General features: G+C 43.8%; 1 protein-coding gene across 1 annotated transcript in view; it reads right to left on the bottom strand.

Moving 5' to 3' along the window:
- Nucleotides 1-16386, bottom strand: part of RYR3 (ryanodine receptor 3) — a 472085-nt gene that overhangs the window by 204018 nt on the left and 251681 nt on the right. The window contains exons 19-21 of the mRNA XM_087815056.1: nt 15259-15392; nt 13263-13504; nt 3700-3892 (exon numbers count right to left, since the gene is read on the bottom strand). Of these exons, the coding sequence (XP_087671182.1) occupies nt 3700-3892; nt 13263-13504; nt 15259-15392 (569 nt within the window). The remainder of the gene's footprint in view (nt 1-3699; nt 3893-13262; nt 13505-15258; nt 15393-16386) is intronic.

The following is a 16386-nucleotide window of genomic DNA, read 5'->3' as shown; positions in this document are numbered from 1 at the left end:
CAACCTGACAAAAGACAAAAAAACAAAAACAGGTGTAATTCTGATTTATTCACACCGGATGGCTATTGTTGTGTTGGCTCTTGTCGCTTTTGTATTTGGAAATCTAAGGGAAAAGAGGTCAGTGCCCCTGACTAAACAGGTATTACGTGTTTTAAAAATTCTTGTGACACCCCTGTTGAAAACTGTTGTACTACAGTGACTAACTTATCAATTTTCTGCAAAACAAAATGTAGTGCCCAAATTTCACCATATCCTCAGCTTCTGAGTAATGCTCCCCAGGTGGGTCATGCCATGATGCCATTTTGCAGGATGAGGCCACCTTTTAATAAGAACTTCCTGGCATCTAAGTAACTCAACCTTTGGGAAGGGCTCCAAGGTACACATGTTAATCCCAAATTCTGCCCCACAATGAACAGGGCTGCTACACTGAAGCACCTGCTGCACTAATCATATTGGCCATAAATCACACTGAGAAGAAAATAAGAAGGCATATTCACAACAGTTAGGAGGTAGTACATATTGACGTGTGGATTTTGTTAGTAATTGTTCATGCTGCCTTCGACTTCACTGGGGGTAAATCTAATTGAAAAGATTTCTGCTCTTTGACAACTGCTGGCAGGGATATCCTAAGCAGGTGTTAATAACAACACAGTTTGTAATTATAAAATAATGTGGGGTCAACAAGACAAGACTACAACCTCAGTAAAGACTATTAAATAGGAAAATATGGGGCTATAAAAGAGAAATCTAATTTAGAAGCCACCCAGAATTTAAAAGTGAGGACATTTCTAAATACTTCTATGATGGGAGGAGAATCTTTCGATGGATATAACCTTGTACCTTGCTGGGAGACACACTACACACCAAGCAAATATTCTACTGTATTGGGTAAAAACACTAATTACTTTCAATTTTATTATTAAACATCTATTTTCAATAAGATACTTTAACTTGGAATTAAGATCCTGGTTTTCCTTTCCAGCTCTCTGCTCAGCTGAACAAAAGCAGCAGAGAGGGGAGCTGCGGGGTTTCAGTGCCGAATCGCACTTCACCAGCTGATGTAAGAGTCAGTATTAGCACATCGATCCCATGTGCTCATAAGTGAAAATAAACCAACACAGGCCCAGCGCTGACCCTGGCCAGTGACACCATGTGATGGACTGGATGTACTTCAGCAAAAGGTATTTCCCGAGAATGCAGGCCAACTGTGATGCCATTTCTCCTCAGATCATATCATATTCTGAGACCCAAAGACAGGAATATCTCAGAGGTGATATTTTCCTGACAGAAAGAAGGCTTGAGTGACATCAAGCCCCTGGCGTCCCTCTTTAGCTTGCTGAATTGCAATAAGCAAGAGCTCTCATAACGAAGGTGCTAGCTTTTCAAGTCAACACATTTACACAGTTCAGTTTCTATTCTCAGCAGCTGTGCCTTATAAATGGGTGGGACAGCTCATTTTTCTCATCTGGGAACTTTGCTTCTCTTAGTCCTGTGCACGAGGAAGGCTGAATGATCTGCTGATTGAGAGACAAGACGCTAGAAAGATCTTCTACACGGGGATACCTATCACTTATTTCTTCACCTGCTAGCTGCAGTTCTTTGCCAAGAGAAGATTTTTTAAAAATGTGCCCCTCAACAACAACAACAAAAATCACACACTCAAAAGTCCTAGCTCATAGCTCTGAGGAAGATTAGATGGATGAGTTAATGATTAAAAATCATTATGCAACAGACAAGATTGGATGAACTATTCTCCAAACACAGGATTCTCGGAAAAGACCATTAGCCAGCAGACTGGAAAAGACCCCTCTGGAGAGGTTTGGCTTCTGGCTAAGTGCTTCTCTCAGATGAGAAATAAAACCCAGCGAGTGGTCCCAGCTCTAAGCTCTGCTCTCCTCAACTTTCCTCCTCTCATGGCCCTTTCCAATGGTTTCCATGAAAACCACACTGATGGTTACTGTGTTGACTCTAGTTTCCCATTCAATCAATTGTGGTCTCCTTAAGAGACAGGGAGCAAGAATGGCTAAGAAAATTTTGGGAAGGAAGAGTTATAATGGGATCTTGCCCTACAGATGTTAAAAATGGTATTGTCAGACTAAAATAATTATGCAGCATCCAAATGGTACAAAGAAAGGGAAAGAGTGATGAACACAATAGTTAGCAATGGTGTGCAGAAAATTGGCATGCATAGTACAAGCCCAATTTAATGTAAAAATATTGAGGTATATAAATAAAAAGGTAATATGGTTATCTATTTTTAAAATAGAAAAATTTAAGTGTGTCCAAAAGTAAATCAAAAACTGAAAAAAGTATTTGAAAACTATAAGAGTTTAACAGCCTCAAAATATTTTAAAAAATTGCCCAAAAAATTTAACACCAGAAAGGCAGAAAACATAAAATTAACAAAGATATTGGGTTAAAATAATTCACAAAAATAGTAACCATCGAAAAGCTCAACCGCATCACTGATCAAATAGAAAACTAAGACTTTGAGATACAATTGTCTCAAATTAGCAAAGATGAAAAACAACCAATAACAGGAAAAGTTCACGAGGATCAATTCGGTTGGGTATTGCCAGATGTTGCTTTAAATGATACCACAGACCCAAATCCTTTATCTGAAAATTCTGGAGTTGTGTTTCAGACTTCAGAATTCTTTAGACTTTAAAAAAGAAAGAAGGTACATATAATACACACTTAAAAGTTCTTTCAGCCAGGTGGGGGGGCTGCACCCCATAATCAGATATTTCTATAGTTAAACATGTAGATATTCACAAGACATGGAATAAACGAAAGACTAAAACCAGCCTCATTTCTGTTGCCGACAGTTTTGCCACAAAATGAGTTCAGGGCAGATTTTATGGTGAAATAAATCATAAAAAACAACACACCCATGTTTCTCAGAGCCTTTTAGATTTTAAAATTATTGATAATGAATTCTGAACTGTTCCAACAGTCTTTCTGACAATCTATTTGGCCACGTAATGATAAACTTGGACTTCAAAAAGTTCGTACCTTCTTACCTACTTGTATGAGGAACTCAACAGAAATGCAGACACAGTTATGCTCAAGGATATCCATAATCATTTATAATGAAATGGAATCATTATGAAAGTCTAACAACAAAGTAATGGCTATATTACAGAAGAGCCAAATGAAAGGTTATTATGTGGCCATATAAGTCGTTTGGAGGGAGAGGCTTAATGACTCAGGAACAGGCTCATTACTTGTTCCTGAATGAAAAATAATCGAGACATAAAACTTTATATTTAATGGGATGCCAATTAAAAATATATACACATATTTATAGAGTAAAAGACTTGAAGAAAATACATCAAAATATTAAGAGAGATATACAGTTCAATGATGGGATCATGGATGATATTTATTGTTTTATTTATAACTGTATCTTTTAAAGTTTTTATACTGAGCATGTGATACTTTTTATAATTATTAAAGCAATTTTCTACACAGGACTTGTCTTTTTCATCTTACTATTTACCGGAGGACATTACGTAACCCCCGGCAGCAGGTATGTGTTCAGCAAGTCTATATGGAGTGAACGACTCTGCACTGCTCTCTCCCTGTTGGGGGGGTCTGGCTTGGGGTGCTGAAGTCCTGAAGGAGATTCCCACGCTCCCCAGCTCACAGGTGTGGGGTGGGGTAGCTACTCTCCATGAGATCATGGCCATAACTTACTTGACACCTGCTGAAAAGCTCACCACAGGGAAGAAGAGCCCATCAGTGTTGAAGTTCTCAAACATCCCCTGCACCGGCTGCCCGTTGATGCGGAAAGAGATGCTGGGCACCCCCAGGTCCAGGCAGCAGCTCACCACGTCGTCCGATTTCAGGAGGTGCTGGTTGATGGAGGCCACAGCTCTGGGAATGCGGCCTGGTGAGCAAAGAACAGAGAAAAAGGCACGTGGGACGCTGGAGGGCACGCTCGCAGGCTACCAGTGGCAGGTGGGGGGATGACAGCCCAGAGGAGGTCTGGACATGCGATTGTGTTGGAAATGCAACCCTGCGTCCCAAACGGTGTGAGACGAACAATGACAAATGACTTCCTAAGCTGGCAAGTGGGCAGCCTGAGCCGGCATGAGTCTCAGACGAAACTCTCAAGCTGCCAAAAATGAGAACAAGAATTCAACCTGCTCAGTGTGTGCTCAGATTCTGGCCTGGAGTCTGAAATAACAGACAAACTGCCTCTGTTAGGTGTGGGTCTTTGAGCAGGGTGTGTGTGTGTTCATAAGTGTCCTTGATCTCTTCTATTTCCCCTAAAAAATGTTCTGGTTGGCTTACCTACTGTTAGCCTAGCAATTCATTTCTGGAGTTACAGAAAGAAAAATAGTAGTAGCATTTGCTGTGGGTTGCCGTGTATCAAGCACTCTTCTAATCACTCTACATGGAATCATTCATTCAAAATTCACAGAAATCCCACAACATCATTATTTTCATTTGGCAGATGAGGAAACTGGAGTCCACAAAGGCGAGTGATTTGTCCAAGGTCACACAGCAAGTGACAGGACCAAGACTCAAGCCCAAGGAGTCTGGCTCTAGACGCGCCCCTTAACTGCTACACAGTGCTGCCTCTTGGGTGGCATACAGCGCACCAGTCATTCATTTCATCCAAAGTGTAGGAATAATAATGGTACCTTACAAACAATTCTGACAGCATCATGAGGACATCACTGTGCCCATTTTACAGATGTAGAAGCTGAGCCTCAAGTAAACTCACTGGTTCGGGCTCATGTAGCAGGTGAAGACTTGAGATTTGAACTCAAGCCCTCTGTGACTTCAAGACCTCTCCCCACCCTCACCCCTATGCCATCTTTTTACAGAACAACTGAAAGGATGAACACCTTACGTGTGGGTGCAGGACTCTCCCAAATTGTTAGGAGCCTTGAAAGCTCTCACAGAGGTAGATACGGCCATGTCAGCAGTGGATGCAGGAGCCATCAAAGGCAAGAACAGCAGTCATCTAGCCATTACGCTGTGCAGCAGCACTGGCTTATTTGCTTTAAAGAATTTCAATACCCCCAATAGGCAGAGAAACACTGTCACTTACACTCTGTATTGGTGACTTCTTTTGTTGTTGTTGTATATAGTTTTCATAAGATGATTTGTCATTTCCTGACCTAACCTAGTGAGAAAATCACCTCTTGCTTTTCTGTCACACCAGCCCATTCTGAAAGTTCTACAACTAAATTATAACCACTCTCCCCACCTCCCAACAGGTTTACAGTTCAACTGGGAAGACTGCGATGAAGTTAGGTATTAAAATGAGGTTTCAGGCAGAAGAATTTATAAAATGTATCTTGTTTCTTGATTACAGCAGTAATATGTGCTCATTACAAATGTTCATCATATATACAGAAAATGTAACTTAATAAAAAATGCTTCTACTTTCATCTATATACTAATCATCTAAACTGGGATATTGTAGGTTTAGTAACTTGCTTTTACTACTGATCAGATTACACACATTTTCTTTATAATGAGTCATTAGAGACTGAATTTTAATGGCTTTGTAATATGCCATGAAAATGTAATCTTTCAAAATCCCCTTCTGATGTGTGAGTTGTTTACAAATTTTATACATATACAGGGTGTCCCCAAAATGTATACACACTTTGAATAATTATTAATTCCAATGGGTTAAATCTGAAAAGAAAGAAACATCGACTGAGCTATTAGCTGTTACAAGGTGTATACATTTTTGGGGGCACATCCTGTGTCTATGCTATGTAACATTTCTATTCTCAGCTTAGAACTATTTAAACTTGATTATTTTTGTTGTGATTACTGTTTATTAGTGGTTACTGCAACTCTAAAGTACTAAAAGTACAATATTCCCCATAATAAAAAGAAAGAAATGAGGGGCCCCCTCCTGGTTATTTTGGGCGATTGACGAAGCCATATTGTATATACCCCCAACCTTCCACAGACAGGAAAGAGGCTGCACAGTGGGCCTGGGGCTGGGGAGCAAAGACAGAAGACTCAGCTCCTGCCTTTAAGAGGCCCATAGTCTAGTGGGAAATAAACATGCAAATAAGGAATTACAATTCAGTATAAGTATTGGAATAAAGGAGATGGCTTCCAGAGGTAAAGGATATCAAGTTGACTTGAAGAATGAAAGGTTCACTAGATAAATAAGAAAAAAGCATTCCAGACAGAATGAATGGCTTATGCAAGAGGACTGGATGACATTCAGTAAGTCCTCACTTAACAAGGTCCACAGGTTCTTGGAAACTGTGACTTTAAGTGACATGATATAAGGAAACCAATTTTACTTAAAGTGCATGTCAAAATTATCCCAGTCTGAGTGAGTGTGGGTGGCCTGAGATGGAAAGTCGTTCTGTCCAGGGTGGGTCCCACCTCTGCCCTGAGCTGCCAGGATAATCTCTGGCCATCTGCAACCCCAAACTGAACTAAGTGGGCTGAAAAATCATGATCTTATTTGCTTTTATAAATCTCTCTTAAACGTATGTATAGCTTACATTTATTTCAATGTGTAACATTCTAGAAGTGTTTATTTAGAAGTCTGATGTTTTTGTGACCAGAACTATGCTAGAGGAACTTAACTCTTGTGTATATGAATTAGCCTATGGTGAAATTTCTCTCATTTATCTAGTGAACCTTTCATTCTTCAAGTCAACTTGTCCCACGTGCCCAAGCCAACTTGAATAGAAGTCATCTCTTTTATTCCGATCTTTGGAATTTGGAAGGCAACTGGAGTACCCAGGGAAAACCCATATAGAGATGGGAAGACCATGCAAACTCTACACAGACAGTGGCCCTGGCCAAGAATCAAAGTTTTCCTTCATCAACATTATAACAAAATTATGCTGAATGCAATGATGTCATTGGAGGACCTGCTGTATTTGCAGAATGGCTTGAGTGTGGTGAGGCTGGGAAGTGGGCAATAGGGGGCTTGAGGAGATGTGGGGGCGGGGAGGAGGGATAAAGCTGGACTGGAACCTGGGGCCTGGGCTCCCTGCTCTGCACCAGCACATAACAAATTCATGCATACTGGCCAATTAGCAGGGATGGCCTCAGACTCCGTTTCTGTAACTTTATTCCTTTCTCATTATTGAGAGTGAGTAGCAAGTTCAGAACAAATCTAAGCCAAACCTGGAGAGCGTGTACAGGGTTTGACCCCTTTTCAATTTCTCCATTTGAGAAGACTGAGTACCCTTAGCTCCTTTCGTGGAGTTTAGATGTCCCAGGTCCCAGAATCTTTTCTTCCTTAGCACATTCAAGTTTGTCACAAAAGGAATCTATGATATCAAAGCTCAGCAAACCTTGCTATCTTGTCTCAATCTTGAGACCTCTTACTTTCCCATTAAAAACCAATGTTTCTGCTTCGATTGTTTCTTTTTCTCAAACAGTTTAATGTCTGGAAAATAGTCATCTGAACAAATCCCAGGAGGTTTCTGTGAATTTGGGAAAACTGGAAACTAACTGAAATACTAGGTTGGACAACTACCTTTAAAAGTATCCAGATCCTTACTGGATAAAAATACAAATTAGAAGGACCTTTACCTTTCTGAGATCATTTCAACTAGGACAAAACTGTGTTGTGACTCCCGGGTCCCCTCTGCCTATAGTCTTGGAGTGCACTGTGGACCTCTCTGCTACTCTGACCTCGGCCAGTAAAGATAAAAGAGTCGTTTTCAAGGGGGATGCTCTTCATTTAAGCAGTGCTTTGAAGCCATCAGGGGCTGAGTTCTGGGCTTTATTTAGCCTTCAATATACAACAGTTGCCAGGGCCTTTCTGAGGAACAATGACTGGGAGAACCTCTCTTGCCTGGGTTATTTTCTCTGTTGAAAACCACCACCAGGATGAGCAATTATGTCCTTGTGGTAAATGACGTTGCCTTTTACCTCTTTTATTCTAACAGGCTGGGTGCCAAGGAAAAGTTGCTGTTGAAACACTGGCTAAGATAATCTATCAGCATATTGAAATCACAATCTGAGCCTATTTTTAGAACACAGACTGTAAAGAAAACAGCTGGGACCAATATCACCTAGAAACTGAAGGGAGACTGTTGCTAATCACTGGATAGGAAACATACACTTAGCAAGTACTTAGAGCAAAGTAACAGGAAGTCTGTTTGAAACAAAAGTCCATTTCATATAATATTCATGATATAAAAGGTCAAATGTGAGTAGCATGAATATTTTGAAACTAGAAAAGATGGAATTATGAGATTGCTTTCGTACACCGTGTTATAAATGCGTTCCCATCTAGAGGAAGCAACTGCTACCCCTGTGAGGGCTTTCAAGGCTCCAAATGAATCAAAAGGGTCCTGCACCCCATGTTTAAACAAGATAGTTGTCCTTCCAATTGCTCTGGAACGAGGTGGCATGGGTGAGGAGCGGTCTTGGAGATACAGAGGGCCAAGTCTGAGTTCAAATCTCCAGTCTTTACCTACTACATGAACCTAGACCTATGATTTTATTTCTTAAAAAATCAGCTTCTACATCTGTAAAATGGGTACAGCGATGCCCACATGGTACTGTCAAGAATTGTTTGTAAGGTACCATTATTATTCCTACACTTTGGATGAAATGAATGACTGGTGCGCTGTATGCCACCCAAGAGGCAGTAGTGTGTAGCAGTTAAGGGGCATGTCTAAAACCAGACTCCCTGGGCTTAAGTCGTGGCTCTGTCACTTACTGTGTGACCTCGGACAAGTCACTTGCCTTTGTGGATTCAAGTTTTCTCATCTGTCAAATGAAAATAATAATGTTGTAGGGTTGCTGTGAATCTTGAATGAATGATTCCATGTAGAGTGATTAGAAGAGTGCCTGACACGCTGTAACCCACAGCAAATGCTACTACTATTGTTTTTGTTTCTGCAGAAACTTTAATTACTAGGCCAGTAGCAGATAAGCTTGCCAGGACATTGTAGACATGTCTTTTGTACTGTCAGGAAAAAATAACAATATGAAGAATCAGAGCACTGAGGGCTGAGTCCAGAAAGTGCTCTGAAAAATCACTGAGTTGAGTTATTGAAATCATTAAGTCCCTTAATTGAATGATAAAGGTACTGCTCAAAAATAGTGACTTTCAAATATGTTTAATATATTGAAGTCCTTTTAGAACAATCGACAGAAAACACTGTAGCAAGGAAAAGCAGAGTTGCTGCAGAGAGTGTTTCTAAGTTGTCTCAAGGGCTTTTCAAGATAGTAGGACCTCTGAGAAATCCTAGAGACCACCCACTGAGACAGGCTGGGAAGTCCCCTGGCCTCTGCTGGTCTGAAGAAAGCCCTGACTGATAGGCTCAGGCCCACCCGAAAGTCCCAGGAAGCTCAGAAAGGCCACTCATTCCTAACCCAGCATTTTAGGATAAAGGAAAAAGCCTCTTTATCATCTGCTGCACATCTTCAAATTAACCCAAGGATATATTACTGCGGATTTAGTCTATTCTGATGAGTAATGTAGGCAACTGGGAACACTGATGCTCAGCATTTCTATCACCCCAGGCACCGCAGAGCTTGGCATTATAACATAAACACAAATACTTAGGCATTTGGAAAGAGAGAGGATCCAAATATATAAAAATGCTGGTGTTCTACAGACCTCGGATCCCCTCCACGTAGCACTGGGGCTAGAAAGGTCTGAGTCACAGTGGGGCGTGTTTTGATAGACAAACAGGTAGCCGGGGATTCATCTAAGTAAGGAGGCAGGTAAAGACCCTCTTATGTAAATTTACTGTAGAGACAAATTATCTTGATGAGTTAGAAGTCACATTAAATCAAGAGGCACAGTTTTACTCCATTCATTTACTTCCTGTTATCACTTATCTCTTAGGAAGGTAAATTTCTCTGCTTCTTCCAATTTCTCAAGGGAAAAGTTGTTAAAAGGGAACGGTACGTGTGATTTCCTCCTGTGAAACTGCTTCCTAGCCAGAAACATTCTAGGCTGCTCTGGGCCAAGTTCACCTCTGAATGCAGATCTGAGAGGCTACACGGAGACCATGCTAGGAGAGGGAACATGGTGCCATGACCAGAAAAGACCAGTTCTCCCAAAGGGCAATCGCAGTGGCTGAGCTGGCTTGGGCTCTGGAGAGGGTTGGGCAGGGTACAGAAGGGGCATATTTGTAGAGCGGATGCTCAAAAGTGAATGCACAGGCGCCTGTGGTGAAATAGGCCTATGACGGCTGCCCTCCCGCTACACGGAGGAGCAGCTCACTGATGCTCCCAGGGTGTCACTCAAAACTTCCTTCCCATTCAGCATGGCACCTGGGTTCTTTAATCCCTTAGGACGGGGCTACTCTTACGGTCTCGAGTGAGGGATCCGAACTCTGGACTTGGTCGTTATGAGTATAGTGACTTCGCAGACAATGAGGGAAGGGAAAGCCATATTTACTGGGTATCTAGTGTGTCAAGAGTTTCATGTGCCTCATCTCACTTAAATTCTATAAGAGCCACACAGCACACACCTTCACTTTACCCGAGGAAATCAAGTCTCTGAGAGGTTAGGTCATTTGACCAATGTCAAAAAAAAAAAAAAAAAAAAAAAAAGTGGAGGATCTAGGACCCGGGCATAACTCCAAAGCCCTGCTGTTTCTTCTTGACTCTTTCCAATGACAAAGCATTGGAGGCACTGCAATTCCTCCCAACAACTGCAGCATCTCTACTGTGCTTCACTAGCGCATTAAAAGACCAGTCCAAGGCAGTGGCTTAATTTATGCACACATACAAGTTTAAAGTTAATGGACCTGGGCATTTGCATCTCAAGGAAAGGAAGAAAAATTGTCACAAGAGTTTCCACTCTCTCTCCCTGGCCACCCTCCATCGCTCCTACAGCAGGTAAGTCGGAGTGTCATTTCAATTTTATTTCTTCATCAGACAATTACACTCTCATCAGATAGTCCGGAATTCACTGCTGTCCTGGTGGGAGTCATTAACAGAAACCCTATTTCATCAGCTGGAGCACATGCTGACATATTTACCTGCAGTGCCTTCTGAGAGATATATGTTCTCTGTGTGCCTGTTGGAGAATTCAGAATAATGCCCAGACCTGAGGAAGCTTTGTATTTTAGTGGGCATGAAGATTATAAATCGTACAGGCACTGGTTTCCCCACATCTTATCAGGCACTGAAGACCAAGGCATGAAGTCCTCTAAATCTACCTCTATTACTAAGTGTGGGTACTTGCTCAGAGAGCCATGGTCAGCTTCTGAAAAGCTGAGTCCCATGCCTCTTTCCCCTATTCAATCCTAGGAGGCATTGCTAGTGGTAACTGCTGTGGGCACATCCACCTTCCTGGTGATCAGAGGAGGCAGGAAAAGAGGGATGAGGGGACCGCTGTCCTCTGCTGCATACTGTCCCCTCCTGGAATGATACACAACTGGACGGATGTTCAGGCCCTGGATGCACAGATAACAGTCCTTTCTGGACACACAATGAGTGAGGCCTCTGCCTGCCGACTGACTGATGTACCCATCCTGCAGATTCTACAAAGGGACACACTGAGGGTTCCACACAGGGCTGCAAAGTCTGGAAAAGACCGAACGATTTTTTTCTTTGAGAACGGTTAGTTTCTCTTTGAAACGAGAGTCCGGTTTGCTTCATCCAAGGCTGTAGGTGTGTTTCACATTTCCTTAACCAGTTCCCATGCAGAGTTCTCCTCAAGTGGGGAAGGGGATCCAGAAAATACTCCTGAACGGTGGTGGTGACATGGGGCAGATGAGCAGCCATCAGCAGGCAGTGGGGTGATCATTTTCTCAAGTCCCTCCTCTTCATTCCGTCACAGATTCAGCTCCACGGGACTCAGGAGCTATGGCTGGGTGCGAGCACGATGACTTTCCCCTCAAACCACTTCCCCGAAGACAGCTTTCTGAGAACCTTGTGACATGGGATGACACCCTAAGCTAAATGCTACTTCTGCACAGCCACACGCTTGGTGGCTCCATGACGGGGCTCTGAGAGCCTAGAAGGCAAGATCCACCTCTTCTCCCCATGAAGACGCAACTAGGGGAGCGACTAAGTTCGGGGGACATGAGAACAAGGCGACGAGACTTGCACCCCCCTCTAACCCACCGTCCTGCCATTCTGCGTCTGCTTCTTTCTGTCTGTGCCACGCGGTCCCTCGGAATCGCAAGACATGGAGAAAGGACATTCTCCTTCTCACAAACAACCCAGGACAAATAAGTATAGAAATAAGTTTACAGCATTCCTATGAGCTTGAAAATGCTTAAAATGAATTTAAAACAGCACACACATGCACAAGTGGAAAAGACAGACCACGGCAAGAAGCACGTCATCAGGACCCGAGTGACCGGCTTTAGCTCGAAAGCTACGCAGAGAAGGAAAACAGGATGGGCTCCCAGTGACAAAAGAAAACAGACAGGCTTGTCGTTCAGAGACAAACTTTTCCCTCCCGCTGGATTTAAGGTAGAATGTGTGTCACGGTTCCTTATGTAAGAGGCACACAGCACAGTGCTTATGTAAGGGATTTCTGTAAAGGACACAACTGCAGTTTTGCAAAAGATACAGATAAGACACGCTGTGGACAACAGACGGCGAGGCAGAGCTCCTGTTCGGGGTGAGACATGAGCATTCCTGCATCTTCACCCGGGCGGAAGCCAGCCCCTTCCTGCACAGGCACAGGCCGTGGACGGGCTTGGGGAGAACCATGTTTATCATAAAAAAAGGAAGCTTTGGATTCTTTTAACAGATGAGCATCTCCTGTGTGTCAGGTACAGATCCAGACATTTTATAAAGTGCATCACAGAGCAACATGCTCCACTAGCAAGATGAGGGGCTTGTAGTCAGATCCGGATCAATCCCAGTGTGACTGCGAATAAATTCTTTCTGTGCCTCAGTTTCCACATCTGTAACATGGGGTCCATGTTAGCTACCTTAAGGGGTCATTGTAAGGATAAAATGAGAGAAAATAGTGTAGGAATGGTATGTAGCCAAATGCCCAGTAAATAAATGCTGAGTCTCTTTCTCCTTCCCTGTTTCCCATGGGATCCTGATATCCTCGGCCCTTCGGGCTACAGATACAAACGCTGGGCTTGAGGAAAGGAAAGTGAGCTTGAGATCACGCAGCTGGAAGTGCCAGAGTCATGGTCTAAAGGCAGGACCGTCTCCTTTCGGATCGAACACTCTTTCCACTTAAGCACCCAATTAGTTTACACTCTAGTCTGTATCATTCATACAGAAAGTGACCATTTCAGCTCAAACAAGTCAAGCCTCAATCACCCCCAGGAAGAGATAAGGGGCCAAAGCTTTGGCAAGGCACTCACCTGACCAAAGGTGAAGTCCATCAAAGCCGTAGGAGTACAGGTCGTCACCCACACCGTTGCCTCCCCAGCCTTCTCCACCTCCGGGGTAGGGCGCGTAGCCCGAGGAGGAGGCCCAGCCCACCCGCAGGTGTGTGGGCTCCGCCGTGAGGAAGGGCTCCACCTGGTCAATTATGAGCTCGAAGTACCACTTCTTGTACTGCGCCGAGCCCTCAGCCACTCCCAGGAAGATGTTTGGCCGAATACTGAAATCACACACCGGAGAGATGGCATTTACTGACTTGTAAGAACTGAGAAAGCAAACTGAACCAGACCGGAGGAAGCGCTGGGCCAATTAAACCAAGGGCCAGAGCAATTTTGTGTTTTCCGTATTGTTCTTAAGTAGAAAAAGCTTTGAGCCTTCCTAAGCTTTAATCTTAGGAAGGTGTCAGGATAACATTAATTCCAGTATAAAATATAGAGGACCTCTCTCTCTTTAAATGTTCCACTCAGAGTAACCAACATTTACTAAGTTTCAGCCATAGGTAAAGATGTTGAAGGCATCATATAAAGCTGCAGATTACAAATCCTTGTTTCTTACTGTAAGTGAAAGAAATGACTTGTTCCATTCTTCCGGTAAATTGCTTTAATAACCCCCATTTTCGTAACAGCAGCTTTGTCACCCAAGCATTATTAATAACAATGGCCTTTTGAAAGCATTAAGAAATCATATTAGAAATAAGCTAGACAGAGAAGACAAATACTGCATAGCATCACTTACATATGTGGGCTCTAAATAAAAAGTTCACTGCGTAGAAACAGAAAAGTGTTGCCAGGGGCTGTGGTGGGGGCAGGGAAAATAGGGAGAGGTTGGTAAAATGGTACAAACTTTCAGTTATAAGATGAATAAAGTCTGAGGATCTAGTATATAACATGGTGACTATAATTGATAACACTGTATTTTTGCTAAGAGAAAACTGAAATTTGCTAAGAGAAAACTTAAATGTTCTCTCTCACACACACAAGGGAACTACGTGAGGTGATAGATGTGTTACTTAACACTTTGGGGAGACTCCTTTCCCAATGCGTATGTATACCAAATCATCATGTTGTATACTTTAAACGCCTTATCATATTGTTGGTCAATTATACTTCAATAAAGCTGAAAAAATAAAATTCAACCTAGATGACAGGAAAGGGGATGGGGAAAGAAGTCACACTCTTAGGCAACCTCATTAGGGGCTACAGGATTTCATGTATCCAGCAAAAACGGTTAAGAGCTTGGGAAACACACCTGGAGTTTTTCTGAGCGTCTACTATCCTGGGCTGGGGTATTACTCCATTTTGGGTGGGCAGGGAAAAACCATGTTGGTACCAAGAAGAAAAAAAGTTTGTATGGATGGCTCAGGTCTGCTGGCTGCTCCACACTTCAGAGGGGAGGTTCTTCTTTCACTACTGCAGAGTAGGGAGCGGGCCCAGGTGGAAAGCTGCTGAAGAACCTGAGGCCTGCCTAGTCTAGCCCAGTGAGTTCACCTGACTCTCACGTAGCCTTCTGCATGGGCCAGCGGCCTAGGGTTCCACCTGGGCCCGCGCTTTCCACCTGACCTTCACAGATCCTGGGGTAAATGGCCATGTGCCAGAGGATTCAATAAACTGTGGTATCAACAAGGGACGTCTATTCTATAACAAATTTTTAGGAAAAAAGTTGGTATATCAAAATAAATATGTTATGAAGTATGCATTGATGTTTAAAATAAAACGCGGTAGACCACTTCCAGCCAAATTCTTCAGCCCTCGGGTGGTACGTATATTCTACCCTTGGGCACTTCAGGAGAAAGGGCTGAGAAACTCCACTAAAAGGGTTGGAGTACAAGGCCCTAAAAGAGTGCACATTTGCCTGCTCTCATCTTATGTGCCAGAATCATCATGGGGATGATGGGTGGGAGGCTTTGGAGTCAGCCCTCTTCTTTCCCTGTCTGGAGACAAGATGCCCCTCTTGGAAGAATGATGGTGGCCTTACCTTGTCACATTGTTAATCAGCCGTGTCTGCAGGAGCAGGTTTCTCCGAGGCAGCAAGTTGTCACAGATCAGATTCTGGTTGGCTCTCACGGCCACCCCATTGCAGAGACAGAGGGAGCACAGCACATCCAAAACCTGCAGCAAGACACACCTACCAACTTAGGGCCTGACTGCCAGGACACGGATGGAAGCTGGCTTCCTGCAGCATCGGGGGCCAGGTGATGGGTGGGAGGACCTGTTCAGAGTCATGAAAGCCTCACCTCCACTCCAGGCACAAATAACGCCCCAGAGCCTTCTGCCTGTTGGGAAATGAGGCTGGGCTTCCTTCCAGCCCCTCTGCCTTGGTCTTGTACCCTTCCCTCCAAATTGCACATGTCATTTGTGGTTACCGATTGTTAAAGTAGATAAGAGTCGGGGCTCTGACGACAGACTGCCTAGGTTAATATCCCTTCCAGGGCCAGGACCGGGGTGAGGAGAGGTGTCCCGGGCACAAAATCCAGGTACCTCTTGGAGGGGCACGGGCTGGAACGGCCTTCATCGGCCACAAGCTGAAGCCCGTGCTCCCCTCTGCACCAAGATCAGTGGGCACTCATGCAGCTCTTCACAAAAGGCACTCAGATTCCAGTTTGTGGGTCTCTCACTGGGATATTATCAAAACTCATTAAGATACCCTTTTATTCCTAGTAATCTGTATTCAGAAGCATTTCACCCTCTCTACCTCTGCCCTCTAGAGTGATGCCAAACTTGCAAGAGCACGGGTGGCCCCTGAATCTAAGAGACTAGCCACCAGCGTCTGTTCCTTCTGTTTCCCGCCTGCCTTGGGAGTGGGAACAGCCCCTGGCTTCCCCCACCACATGCTGGCCTCTCTCCGCCCTGACTCCCCCGCATCAGCCTCTTTCATTCAGATTCTGTGTTCCCTCTGCGGAGCTAACGGTGCTGGGCCGGGTCCTGCCCCTGCCTCCCTCCCCTGCAGGGAGTAAGGAGTAGACATCAGTGACAAGTAACAGCCAGGGCTGTGGCAGGCTGTTCCGACAGGGGGCGGGGGGCTGCATTTCAGGCTTTCAAAGTGGTCACCGAAGACTCAATGCTTCGGGGGTTGGATGGCTTCAGGTTGTTGGTGGCATTTATA

This window comes from Miniopterus natalensis, chromosome 1 (genome assembly GCF_054644295.1).
Source record: "Miniopterus natalensis isolate mMinNat1 chromosome 1, mMinNat1.hap1, whole genome shotgun sequence".
NCBI classification, from domain to species: Eukaryota; Metazoa; Chordata; class Mammalia; order Chiroptera; family Miniopteridae; genus Miniopterus; species Miniopterus natalensis.
Note: the sequence above shows the minus strand (reverse complement) of the source record. Positions and strands in the feature narration are given on the sequence as shown.